General features: G+C 45.5%; 1 protein-coding gene across 1 annotated transcript in view; it reads left to right on the top strand.

Annotated features, from left to right (window-relative positions):
• The first annotated feature begins 787 nt into the window (after positions 1-787).
• TMEM268 (transmembrane protein 268) overlaps positions 788-14236 on the top strand; it is a 20511-nt gene continuing 7062 nt past the window's right edge. The window contains exons 1-7 of the mRNA XM_077922256.1: positions 788-1120; positions 1226-1427; positions 4708-4817; positions 6865-6972; positions 7394-7543; positions 8957-9067; positions 12261-12341. Coding sequence (XP_077778382.1) covers positions 1301-1427; positions 4708-4817; positions 6865-6972; positions 7394-7543; positions 8957-9067; positions 12261-12341 — 687 coding nt within the window. The 5' untranslated portion in view covers positions 788-1120; positions 1226-1300. The remainder of the gene's footprint in view (positions 1121-1225; positions 1428-4707; positions 4818-6864; positions 6973-7393; positions 7544-8956; positions 9068-12260; positions 12342-14236) is intronic.

Below are 14236 nucleotides of genomic sequence, written 5' to 3'. Positions count from 1 at the left end.
GGCTGCCTTAAGATGTCTTCTGAATGTCAGGTAGTTGTTTATCGTTTTGACATCTGATGGGAGGGCATTCCACAGGGCAGGCGCCACTACCGAAAAGGCCCTCTGCCTGGTTCCCTGTAGCTTTGCTTCTCGCAATGAGGGAACCGCCAGAAGGCCCTCGGCGCTGGACCTCAGCGTCCGGGCAGAACGATGGGGGTGGAGACGCTCCTTCAGGTATACTGGGCCGAGGCCATTTAGGGCTTTAAAGGTCAACACCAACACTTTGAATTGTGCTCGGAAACGTACTGGGAGCCAATGTAGGTCTTTCAAGACCGGTGTTATGTGGTCTCGGCGGCTGCCCCCAGTCACCAGTCTAGCTGCCGCATTCTGGATTAGCTGTAGTTTCCGAGTCACCTTCAAAGGTAGCCCCACGTAGAGCGCATTGCAGTAGTCCAAGCGGGAGATAACTAGAGCATGCACCACTCTGGCAAGACAGTCCGCGGGCAGGTAGGGTCTCAGCCTGCGTACCAGGTGGAGTTGGTAGACAGCTGCCCTGGATACAGAATTGACCTGCGCCTCCATGGACAGCTGTGAGTATAGTTACAGATAGGTAGCCGTGTTGGTCTGCCATAGTCAAAGCAAAAAAAATTCCTTCCAGTAGCACCTTAAAGACCAACTAAGTTAGTTCTTGGTATGAGCTTTCGTGTGCATGCACACTTCTTCAGATGCACACGAAAGCTCATACCAAGAACTAACTTAGTTGGTCTTTAAGGTGCTACTGGAAGGGATTTTTTATGTTTGTGTATGTGTGTTTAGGCGCATGAATTGAGAAAAAGAAATTCAACAAAGAGAAAACAGCAGAGAAGACAAAACATTGACAGGCTGAGTTTCTGAAAGTGCAGCAGAAAAAAAAGGCCCTGTAATTGGATTATGACATAACTTGCATTTTCCCTTGCTTGGCAAATGCAGGACCTATGTTGCATACATTCATGGGCCTCTTGCCAAGTCTCGTTCCACCCACTGTTGATGAGTATATAACATTGCTTCAGATAGTGACTCAATGAAGCTTCATGAAAGGAGGAGGATGTGAAGTAACAGAGGCAGAACTCTGCAACAGATCTTCTACTGAGAGCTCAGACAAGTAGGTTTCCATCTCAGGACCCATCTTGAGCTTGCTTGGCCTCCACTTGCAACCCTTGACCACCTCTCAGATCAGATATCACATGATTAGCTTGGTGTTTCCTAGGACAGAGCAACTTCCAGGTGGAAGATGTGGATGCAGAAAGCTAGATTTTCCATCATCTGATTCTAAAATTCTTGAATGACACTGCTCTGCAATATGGCTTGTTGGAAAAGGCAAGTGGACATGTCTAAGGAAGACGAATTACCATTCTCCGTGTCTTACTGTCAGACCCAAGGGGAGGAACATTCAGACTACTGGAAGGAAGGTAATGTAGATGAATGCACTGTTGATTGCCAAAAATGAGGTGTAGAATAGTCAACACACACTGAACTAAACATGGGTCACATCCAGACTGTCAGTGTTTTGCAGGAGGGATTAAAACTCAAACAAGGAAATTTAGATATGTGCAATTGCAGCTGATTTAGGGGTTTGTTTTCCCAATGTAGCAAATCCACTTTAGGAAAAGAAACAGATATTTTGTGGTTAGGTAAGTGAAGGAGAAAAAGAATGAAATAAATGAATGAATAATTGGAAGACGCTTAAACACTGCACAAGCAAATCAGGATGAATGAAGGGTGAATGCTTATTGTTGTATAACCACAAACCAAACAGAATGAGTTGGATATAATTTATCCTCTGTGCAAGCTTTGAGCAAGCAACAAAGGTAGATTTAGGAGAGTGCAACTGGTTTAGTTGCACTGGGTGCAGAGCATGGAAGCGCCATAGGGGGTGCTGCAACTATGATGTAGAATGGAAGGCAAGGGGGGGCCACTGAATTTGGCATTGCACAGGGCACCACAGGAATTTGAGATCCCAAGGTATGTCATTGCAAGCAAATCAAAATGAATACTCAATGAATAGCTTGTCTGGAGGAGCCCATAGAAACTATTCGAGAGAAAGAATTTCCATCCATGAATCGCCTTGTGTTGATATTTAGGTATATTTTAATGCACTGTAGTGTCTTTAATGGACTGGGCTTCACCAGGTTTCACATTTAAACAAATGCAATTTAAAATATGGTTACCATATTTTTTTCAAGGAATCCAGGGACACTTTTTTGGGGGGGGGGGATTTCATGCTTTATTTTAGGAAAGGGTCCGGGGACGTCTGGTAACCCTAATTTAAAACAAAAGAATAATGTGGTAAAATTTATGGCAGCCATTGCACGATCAGTTCAATATGATACTTCAGTGATGTCTTTTGGAGGATCAGTAGGCTATTCCCCCTTCCCTGCTCCAGAAATTGTTGGACAACCTTTACCGTCTCTTTTCCTTCAAGGATGATGATAACTCAATGGTACAGCAGTGTGCAGATAATTGCACACAGATAATTGTCCCTGGTACCTCCAGCTATAAATGGAGTGTGTGCATTATAGCTGAGACAATACTTCTGCCTGAGAAATAGCCTTCCTAAACCTGAGACCCTCTAGATGTTTGGACTGCATCTCCTATCATTCCTAACCATGCTGGGTTGGGCTGATGGGAGTTGTAGTCCAAAACATCTGGAGGGTCCCACATTGGGAAAGACTGCCATGGAATCAAAGAACCATAGAGATGGGTGGGATATTGGAGGCCATTAAATGAATCCCCACACTATACAGTGCGGGGTCTATGGCACAGGGTGTAACTACAGCACCTGCATATATCATGTTTCCTTTGCATTGAAATGAATGGCTTGGAATAACGTACTAAGAATATATTCTATAATCTACATTAATTGCTTAACTTACATAAGTTATGCAACTTCACCACAGCAGAACAGAGAGAAAAATAGCATAGTTTTTGGAAGAAAACCAATTGCAGCAGAACTGATTTCTGCATGCGATGAATACAGAATGCCCTCTGGCTCATTCCTGATTCTGTTGGGACCACAGTTGCCATCAGCCCAAGCCAGCGTGGCTAATGATCAAGGATGATGGGGGTGGAAGTTGAACAACTTCTGGGAAGGTGTCCCATTAGCTGTCCAGTCAAAGAATCTATGAAGCTGAATCTTTTCTTCGGAAGGGCTGAAAGCTCAGTGACAAGGTCCCTGCTTTCCACACAGAACAATTTCCATCCTTAGCATTTCCAGTAGGGATAGGGGAGAAATTCGATTCAGTTCACACTTAAAGTCACACATACGTAAACCACAGTTTCCAAAATGATAAGTTAACTCAAACACAGCCAGCCCCCAAAATTTGCACTTTATGGAATTTCACGACACATATCTCAAACTGAGTAATGCAGACAAAGAAAAATCGTACCCTGTGCATAGAAGTGCATATATTAGTGAAAATAGCCTCAGCCAGTTTTATTGCACATAGCCAAAGGCTGCCGCAATGTACACAGAATTATTTGACAATTAAAAAAATATATACTGAATTGATAAAAAAAGGACTTAAAACATTTACATTATTAAAACATTACGTACTCTAAACAAAGCTATGAAAATACCCCAATGTACAAATAAAAACATTAAACAATAAAATTCATAAGCTAAAATCATCACATGGTCACTAATGTTAAAAACAATATCAATTAATACAGTATGCAATTTATACTCAGAGTGTGGTGACAAAGATAGAGCATAGCCCGAGGTAGATAGATAGAATCAAATAAATTCATCACCTTTACAGTTAATGGCTACCTTGGCTATATCATTTGCTCTAATTTTCCTAGCAGCAGTTGCAAAAAGTGCTACCCGCCAGGTCACATACTTATCTGTGTCTGCAAGGAAATATAAAATCATGTCAAGGGGGTTCTGGCCAGGGGTAGTGAAAATAGCATGCAAGCATGCATTTATCGGGGGAAACGATTTGTATACTAGGAGAAGTATGTACAAAAATGCAAATGAACTTTCATGAGAATTATTATTATTATTATTTGCAAACTGATGTGGAAATTGGAGAACTGAGCTTTAGACAGGAAAATGTGAAACAAACTGACAAGAGTTGCTCATCCCGCTTCATGGCTAATCAGATTCAACTCCAAATCTCCCAGGCCAGAGCAATCTACTACAGTGGTACCTCAGGTTACATATGCTTCAGGTTACATACGCTTCAGGTTACAGACTCTGCTAACCCAGAAATATGACCTCGGGTTAAGAACTTTGCTTCAGGATAAGAACAGAAATCGTGCTCCGGTGGCGCAGTGGCAGCAGGAGGCCCCATTAGCTAAAGTGGTGCTTCAGGTTAAGAACAGTTTCAGGTTAAGAACGGACATCCGGAACGAATTAAGTACTTAACCCGAGGTACCACTGTACTTACATGGACAAATATGTATCCTCAGAATCCTTCTATATTCCTAATTTCTAAAGGATCTCTGGTTGTATTTCTGGGAAGGACTCATGCATTAAATACTTGAGAGATGGTTCTACTTAGAGGAGACCAGAAGATATCCAGAATGGTACATAGCCAATGATCAGAGATCAGGGAAGATATAGTGCAGAACATTTGGAGAACACCACATCCTTTCTGGGACCATTTCCACACAAAGCACATGCACTGCTATGACATGATAGCCACTCCACAATGCTTATACTCAGTCTTCTTTACTGTTGCCTTCCAGATCTTCACAATGGGCAAATGCTTATGGTTCTCACAGCTCACGAGTCCTGTTTTTCTACGTTTTTTGATATGAATCTTTGGGTAGAGAGATTGAAGACCATGGGAATTCAGGTGAGGGTTGCATATATCTTGTTGAATCATGCAGAGATAAAAGCCACCAGATGCAATATAATTTGATTGTGCAAGGAAAAAATCAGGATGAACCAGATCGCAAGGAGTAATTAGTACTTTTAGTACTTTTTGCTGCTATCCAAGCGTCATCGTCGTCTTCTTCTTCTTCTTCTTCTTCTTCTTCTTCTTCTTCTTCTCCTCCTCCTCCTCCTCCTCCTCCTCCTCCTCCTCCTCCTCCTCCTTCCCCTCCTCCATTATTGCAATTGTTATTTTGACTCCAAGCTGTCAGCTAAACTTATTTCCTATTGAAATTAATGGGGCAGTTGGAGGCAGCAAAGCTTCTGAATACCAGTTGCTGGAAAACACAGGCAGGGTGAGTGCCCTTGTGCTCAAATCCTGCTTGCAGGTTTCCCACAGACATCTGGTTGGCCCCTGTGAAAAAAGGATGCTGGATAAGGTGGACAATTGGCCTGATCCACAAAGTCTCTTCTTATGCTCTTAAGCTCTTATGCTTAGTAGGACTTTTGACTTACCTAGGACCCTCGTACCTACGGGACCACCTCTCCTGGCATGCCCAGCAGAGGACCTTACGGTCCACAAATAATAATACTTTGGAGGTCCTAGGCCTCAAGGAGGTTAGACTGGCCTCGACCAGGGCCTGGGACTTTTCAGCCCTGGCCCCAGCTTGGTGGAATGCTCTGTCACAAGAGACCAGGGCCCTGCAGGATGTGACATCTTTGTAAGGTTTAAGTATAATATGTTGGTATGGGAAACTGTCGGGTAACGGGCCAATGGCCGTAATAAAGATCAATCCAATCTAATCCGCAGGGCCTGCAAGATGCAGCTGTTCTGCCAGGCCTTTGGTCTGGGCCCCGTCTGACCCCCCTTTCCCCATGAAACCCTGTATGTAAGTGGCCCCCTTGGCGCTTTCTATCGGCCCATATGGGACCAGCACGAGTGACCAGGCCTGGTGAACATTTAATATTCCGACCTTCATGGCTGTGATTCGTGGGTTGCCACTTCATTTTATATTGATTTTACTGTGATTTTGAGCTGTGTTTTAATCAGTCGTTTGATTTTGTGTTTTTAATGTATTATATATTTGGTGTTAGCTGCCCTGAGCCCGGCCTTGGCTGGGGACAGCAGGGTTTTAGGCATTATTTCTTCTTCTTCTTCTTCTTCTTCTTCTTCTTCTTCTTCTTCTTCTTCTTCTTCTTCTTCCTTTGTTCACATTAGTTTTGCGGGTGAGTGGGAGGTGGGATGGTGTCATGGTCATAAAGAACAGGAGGAAGAGGAAGGACATGAGGAGGAAGATGGGGACAGGGCAGGCCCAAGACAGTCTGGCACCTGAGGTGAACCACAAAGTACCTCTCTCCCTCCCACACACACCAGAGAAGAAGGGGGCAGTGGAGATTCCCATTAAGATCAGGGGGGGGGGGTAAAGATCTACATTGGGAACAAGGCAGTGAGTCAAATCAACCTTACCAGACAGCTGAAGTCTGGTTTGGGTGTGTGCCCTGAATCAAACCAGGCAAGTGCATAACCCAGGGGGCAACCCCTACCATTTCCTCACTAGAGGAGTAGAGAGACCAGCAATGCTTCCTATTTGCGGAGAAGCTGATAAGGAGGTAACATTGTGAGGCAGGAGGCTGCTGAGGAAGCAGCAGATCCGGCTTCCAAGGAGTGTACCACAGCCACCGCTGCCACTGTAGCAGTGGCCAAGGAATTCCTTGGAGGCTGAATCTGTCGCCCCTGAGGATCTGCATCTAAGGTGGTTGCTGCACTTTGCCTCACGGGTGGGCTGGCCTTTGGTGAGGAGGAAGAGGAGGCAGAATGGTAGAGGAAAGGGGGGGAAATCGGCAGAAGGGATCGGCTTGATCCACTTTGTGGGGTGAGCAGCCCTTCACACATTTCTTAGTTCCAATTGCTCTTCTTGGCCACAGTCCAAAGCATGACAGTGAATTTATGCTCACTTCATGCTGTTATGGGATTGTGTCCATTGCATTTGGGCATACATCAAATGACCATGCTGCTGTTGCTTATGCAGGTGACAGCTGACCAGTGGAAAAAATTGATTCAGTGTGCAGTGCTAGAACCAGAGGTGAGAAAGCACCTTTTCTACAACTCCAGAGCATTTGCGATCTCAATTGCTGTGGTAAGCACCATATTGCTTCAGTGAGAGTTGGGGCATGTGGGTTTGCTAGGGTCTAAAATGACTATATATGTATTGCAGGTGTGGGGAACCAGAGGCCCATTGGTCAAATGTGGCCCTCTAGACCTCTCTTCTTGGCCCTCAGAATTCTCCTCAGGAATGTGCCCAGTAACTCCAATTATGATTTTTGTTTGCATGGCTGGAGAATACAGAGGGGTGTGTGAGTGGTTGTAGCAATCAGACAACTGTATGAAGATAAAATTTACATTCATTGTTCTGCCCTATTTAGCTTCTCTCCCCCACCCCCCACCCCCCTTCTGGCACTTGGCTCCCAGAAGTTTGACCAGAAGCAAATGAGGCCCTTGGTTTGTAAAAAGTTGCTCACCTCTATTTTATTAGATAAATATTGTGTTTCTCCTTTCAGGTTTTCTACGTGACCCTCTGGATCAATCTTTTTTCCACCCTGCAGATATATTCTGTAGCACAACCCTGGGAAATCAGTATTTTGGCCACTGCAGTTGCCCTAGTGGCTGCCTTGATCGTCAGACTCACAATTCATCAACATCAAAGGAAGGTAAGACGAGTTGAGACATGTCTGCAGTTATGATTTCCATGATGACCAGCAGGTATTAGGGATTCATATTCAGATAATCACAAATTAAAAACAGAACCCAATGGAGCCTATTCAGTTCAACTTTCATTCACTGAAATAAATGTCATAAGCAATGCCTGAAAAGCAAGAAGAGGTTGGCTCACATCTTGCAAAGCAATTGCTTTAGAGGGTGCCTGCGCATTACAACCCCATTTGTTGCACCCACCTCATCACAGTCCTAGCTGGAATTGTTCCCACTGTCAGCTCAACTCAGCTCAAATCTTCCCACCCTGAAGAGTTATAGCTCAGCAACAGAGAACCAAGTTTTTCATGAAGAAGCACCCCAGCATCGCCAGGTGCAGCTGGGAATACTCCCTGCCTGAAATCTTGGGAGAGCCACTGCCAGTCAACATGAACAATACTGAACCAGATGGACTGATGGCCAGATGCAGTTATAAGGCTGTCTTATAACTGGGTCTGAACCATTGGTCCACCTGTTCCTATCTTTTAAGTGGGAGAGCTCTAACTCAGTGGTACAACATCTGCTTTGTATGCAGAAGGTCCCAGGTCCAATCCTTGGGCAGGGCTGGAAGGAAACTTAGGCGAGCCAGTGCCACGCAGTGTAGATGATACAAATCTAGATGGACCATTGACTCAGGAGAAGACAGCTTCTTATAAAAGGTAAAGGTAAAGGTACCCCTGCCCGTACGGGCCAGTTGTGTCCGACTCTAGGGTTGCGCGCCCATCTCGCTTAAGAGGCCAGGGGCCAGCGCTGTCCGGAGACACTTCCGGGTCACGTGGCCAGCGTGACAAAGCTGCTCTGACGAGCAGCACCAGCGCAGCACACGGAAACGCCGTTTACCTTCCCGCTATAAAGCGGTACCTATTTATCTACTTGCACTTAAGGGTGCTTTCGAACTGCTAGGTGGGCAGGAGCTGGGACCGAACGACGGGAGCTCACCCCGCCGTGGGGATTTGAACCGCTGACCATACGATTGGCAAGTCCTAGGCACTGGGGTTTTACCCACAGCGCCACCCGCGTCCCACAGCTTCCTATAAGGAGCCACAATTCAGTGGCAGAGCACCTGGCTGCATTCAGAAGGTCCCAGGTTTCACTCCAGTATCTCCAGGTAGGGATGGGAATGTCCCCTGTCTGAAATCCTGAAGAGCTGATGCCAGTCAGTGTATACAATTCTGTACTAGATGGACCAATGGCTTGATGCAGCAGAAGGCAGCTTTCTATGTTCCCCTTTGAAAATTGTGGGGAATGACTGTTAAACCAGCTTGTTAAACTGCCTATGCCCATGAGACTGTGGTATGGCTTCCCTCTTGCCTCCACTGGGCATCCTGTGGTTGAGACCTTTAATTCCCTTCCTTCTCCTTCTCATTTAACAGCTGAATGTAAGTACAGACATGAGACTAGCCGCTGCCAACGAAGCTTTCATGAAAAACAAATTCCTGGTGGGGTTCACAAATATGCCGGAGAAGCAATGTAGTGTTCCACAGGTATCCTTTTTCAGATTGAAAGAATGCCAAATCTCTGTATGTCAGGGAGAACTGAAGTTTCAGTTTTGTCACTTAAGAACTCACCCTATATTTACCTCTGAATATAGTGATATAATAAAATAAGGGTGGGGACCTTTGGCTGATGAAGGACCTCATTCTCTTCTGGGCAGTCTTCTGGGGACCACGTGCTAGTGGTGGGCGAGACCAGGGGCATCCGTACAAATGTAAATGTTTTCCTTTACAAAGTAGGCTAGTTTCTGCACCTGCTCACCCACTCCGCTTTAACCTCAATCCAGGCAAGTCAAAGGCATTATCGGAGTTCAGATATGCATTCCAGCCAGGTGAACACTTGGGGTTGTATCCAATGTAGTGCTAAGTCTTTTTGGTGTCTTTGTTTGTTTTTGAGTCTAATAATCAGGTCCGTGTTTATTGAAGGCTTTTTTGTTAAAAAAAAATTAAAGCAAAAGGATTACATGCCGTTAAACATTTAAAAAAGAAAAGATGAATCAGCTAACAAACTTTTCTTTCCGCTACGGGTCAGTACTGTTCAGATGGCACAGGAAAGGGAGAAGGGGGAGGGGGGAATCATGATCAAGAGCCAATGAAAAAACACCACCATCCCCAAACGGAGGGTTGGGGGAGAGATACAGGATAAAGAATACACATGCCCTAGCGACTGCAGCAGGAAAGTGTTCATGGATGCTTGTGGTCTTTGTGAGAGAGCCTGGAAAACTAGAATAAGGAAGAAAAAACTAGTGAACCAAATTGGCTACCAAGTGGCCATTTTTGCTCTGCATTTGAAAATATTTTTGCAGACCCTTTAAAGATGTTCCCCGGAAGTTGCCCAGTGAAAAGCAGATTGTTAGAAGATGTCACACACAGGAAAGGAATGGATCTTGGTTTTAAAAGAGCCCCAAAAGATCCTTGGGCGAAAGCAACAATGGGAATTTAAATAACACCAGTGTTGCTCAGTTCAGTGCTAAAACAAATCATATCATAAAGGAAGACTGGCTGTAATCATGGTTATCTTGAAGGGTTGGAGAAGATTAAAAGTCCTCTTTGGCCCCATCCCAAGGAAAACAATGTTCCATCTTAAAATAAAATAAAATAAAAGTTTGCTATTTACTTCTGCAGCTCTGGAGAGAGTCCAGAATTAGCAGGACCACCCCAACAAAATTGGGTTTAAACACACAGCCATTTATTCCTCCAGCCTGGATATGAGCACTTGTAAGTTGACACCCCAAGAATAGGGTTCAAGCCACAAAGGCAATAGAATCAGCTGGAAGAGAGGAACCCAGCCCTCCCACAAAATGCAAGAGAAAACGTTTGGTTATGCAGTCATCTCACTCTCTGCAAGCTCCTGAAGTCAGGAGGAGAAAAGGTTCTAGCAACTCGAAAGAAGACATGAGAGTTGGCTGTAAATATGAGGTGGGGTGAAAACAAAACTGTAGCTGAACACAGAAGCTTCACATCAAAGAAAAGGGCCTATCCAAACAGTGACAACCCATTTATGGGCCAGAGGAATCAGCAATCTGACTCACAGGCGTCCAAAAGGTCAGGCTGGGCTGAGAGCCATTTTTAAAAAAAAAATTAAAAATGCAACGCTCAATTATGAAAGAGAAACCAAAACACCCCTAGAAATTAAGTAAGAGAATGGTTTTAACAGGACGGTGGCCAGACCCCTGTGGCAGCTTCTGCCTGACAGAACTGGCTCCTGCAGGCCAAAGGAAGGAGGTCTTGTGGGGTTCTTCAACATCTTGCTATCAGCAGCAAACTTCTTGGCTCAAACAATAGCAGGAGCCCCACCGATTCCCATGAACAACTCTTGCATTTCTCAGAAAGGCAGAGGAAGAAGTTCCCCATCACATGTGCCTGATGACGGCATGAAGCTCAGGCTGACTTCAACACCACACTCTTTGATTCGGAGTTTCCTGGTACAGAAAAGCTTGTTCTGAGTGGGAAGGAATGCAGCAAACCAGAGTGGAGTGTGGTTTCCCACTGCAAAGTCCACTTTGGCTATGAAGGGGGAAGGAGGTGCGAATGATCCTGCATATCACAATACCCCCACCACAAATGGGTGGCTGTGAGAAACCAAGGTCCACAACGGACAGAATGTTTCAGAGTTAACTGGTTTGTGTCCGGTCACCAAGATGAAGTAGCCTTTTGCAGAAAAGCCGGGAGAGGCTGGGTGGCAAATCGTTATTGGCGAATTCCAGAGGGAGTTAAAGACACATAGCAGTACATTTGTTCCACTGGCAAAATGTTTTGTACCAGCAGAACATCATTGTGCAAGAGAATGTACCTATGTTGCCCAATAAAGGTAAAGGGACCGCTGACTGTTAGGTCCAGTCGTGGCCGACTCTGGGGTTGCGGCGCTCATCTCGCTTTATTGGCTGAGGGAGCCGGCGTACAGCTTCCGGATCATGTGGCCAGCATGACTAAGCCACTTCTGGTGAATCAGAGCAGCACACGGAAACACCTTTTACCTTCCTGCCGGAGTGGTACCTATTTATCTACTTGCACTTTGATGTGCTTTCAAACTGCTAGGTTGGCAGGAGCAGGGACCGAGCAACGGGAGCTCACCCCGTCGTGGGGATTCGAACTGCCTACCTTCTGATCGGCAAGCCCTAGCCTCTGTGGTTTAACCCACAGCGCCACCCACGTCCAATAGATTGCCCACTAGATGGCACAATTTATTGCACATTGTTTTTCCACTATTCTAACTGTCATGTTGGATCCCTCTGCTGCACAGCATTACAGTCTCACCCAACTGCTGGCGCAGGAGCCCTTGTGCTAGTAGACAGAGAACACTGGATACAGCCCTCATGGAGCAAAGCAGGGCCAATGAGGTGTGGCCTGGAGAAAGTTCAAAAGGAAAGATAGAGAGGCCTGGAGAGTCACATTCATTCTGGGGCCTGAGGCTTCTCTCCAGCTATAGCTTAACATCATACATTCTTTACTTGCCATGATATATCCAGTACCATAATTTGTCCATAGGTGGTGGTATTAGTACAGATTACTACATAAGAGTAAAACAATTAAAACAAGCTGAGCTCCTTCTTACAAAAGGGTGTGAATAAGTAGGCAACATCAATCCTTTTCTGCAGTAAGCAATATAGAGAGTTGCATAGAATTTCATCATTTACCATAATTTGTGTATGGCTGGGCTGTTTTCCTTGACTTCCCCCATCAGCTCTGGTTTGTTCATTTTGACGTGGGGCCATGCCTTCAATTCTTAGCAGACTCTCTGGCAGAAATTAAGAGGAATGAGAAGGTGAGTGATGATTGGAGGGTTTTTGTTTTGTTTTAAGGTAGAAGGTTTCCAAGGAAGCCATGCTGCCGAAACTGTTAGTGGCATAGCTGGAAAAAAAACAAAACATTGGGGACAACAAACAAAACAAATAAAATAATTTGAGCTCCATCTTCCAAATGGGTGTGAATAAGCAAACAGCCATCATCCTCTTTCTCAAGTCAACCATACAGAGAATTGCCTGCAATTATATCAGGCACAGAAATATTCTTCAGAATTACCAGAATCCAGCTGGTGGATGTTATCATGTTTTAAACCACCACCACCACCACCACCAAAGTAAGACACTGACTCATTGCTCTTAAAACTAGGTTGTGGGTTATAACAAATTAAATATACAGAATTCAGTCAATGGAGTCTGTTTAGTCATTTAACTATTTGGGACAGGTGTCTATCATTTTCATTAAATATGTCATTCTAAAGTTAGTTAGCTAGTCACTTTTTCAAAAAAGAAATTCAGTATTTTTGCAGAGTTTTTGAAATAACATCACTGCTGGATCACACTGAAGAATCTTGTTTAGTAAGACTGTGTACAACCCCTCAGTCTCCACCCCCCAGGATCTGGGGACCCAATCCAGGCAGATGTGGAGATCACTTAGCCTGGATCTGGACCTGAATCAATTCAGGGAACAAGGCTGAAACCCAAGTAAACATAAAGGCACAAGGGGGTGGGAGAAGAAGATGTTTCATCTCCTTCCCCTCTTCATGACTGAGAGCAGGAGGGAACAATTGACTGACACTATCTACTGCTAGGCTCCTTGCTTTCTCACAGGAGCAGGCACGCCAACTCCAGGAGACAGAGATGTCATCAGCCCCCTCAATATTCCTTAACAGGGGACTCAGCCCCCAAATATTGAGCGGGTGGACGAGGTCTAGCTGAGCAAAGCACAGCCTCAATGGAAGGCTGCACCAGCCTGCACAGTGCCAGGAGACACTGCAGGGACCAAGGGTGGCCTGGAGTGAGGTTGCACCAGCCTGCTCAGCATCTCCTGAGACTGTGGGGACCAGCGTGACCTAGCAGAAGGCTGCACTAGCCTGCATAGTGTCGGGAGATGCTGTGGGGACAGGTGCAGCCTGGCGAGAGGTTGCACTAGCCTGCACAGCATCTTCTGATGCAAGCAAGGACCGGCACAGATTGTGGAAGGCTGCTCCTGCCTGGCATCTCTTGACACCACGCAGGCTGACACAGCCTTCCTCTAGGCTGCAACGGTCTGGCCTACACAGCATAGGGGGCATGTGCAACATGCGCCAACCCACTCAATCTTGGGGGCAACATGGTGCCTCTGCCTGGTAGACACCAGGAACCTCCGGTGCGCACGCACGCGCGCGCACACACGCGCGCACACACACACACACACACACAATATCCATCTCCATTTTCTAAGTTCTGGTTCCCTGTGTAGCCGAAGCAGCCCTGGCACCAAATCACCATAGGGATATTCTTCCATTAATTTGCATCCTGCTCTGGGTCACCCCATATTGCTTCCTCTTCAATTCATTTGTGTCCAAATAATTTCCTGACAGATTGTGCTTAAGATCAGTTCAGCTGCCCCCATTGATGATCCCCAAGTCATTTCTTTATAAAGTAATCTCACAGCAGTTTATTTTCCCAAGTTAACATCCTACCCAGTCACCTAGATCACCATCCTCCTCCCATTCAATCCCCCCAAATTCATTACTCACTTGGAACCACTAGTGGCACTTCAATAAAGATTCAAAGTTGTATCCAATGTTAGTCCTGCACAGGGTAGACCCATTCATAGGTGCCGAGTTCTGCCCAGCATTGAGAGGGTGGGCTTGTTGCATGTGTGTGACGTCACATGTGATGTCACACACATCAGGAGGAGGCCTGGTGCCCT

Source organism: Podarcis muralis, chromosome Z (assembly GCF_964188315.1).
Source record: "Podarcis muralis chromosome Z, rPodMur119.hap1.1, whole genome shotgun sequence".
NCBI lineage: Eukaryota > Metazoa > Chordata > Lepidosauria > Squamata > Lacertidae > Podarcis > Podarcis muralis.
The sequence above is the reverse complement of the archived record's forward strand: the minus strand, read 5'-3'. Positions and strand labels throughout refer to the sequence as shown.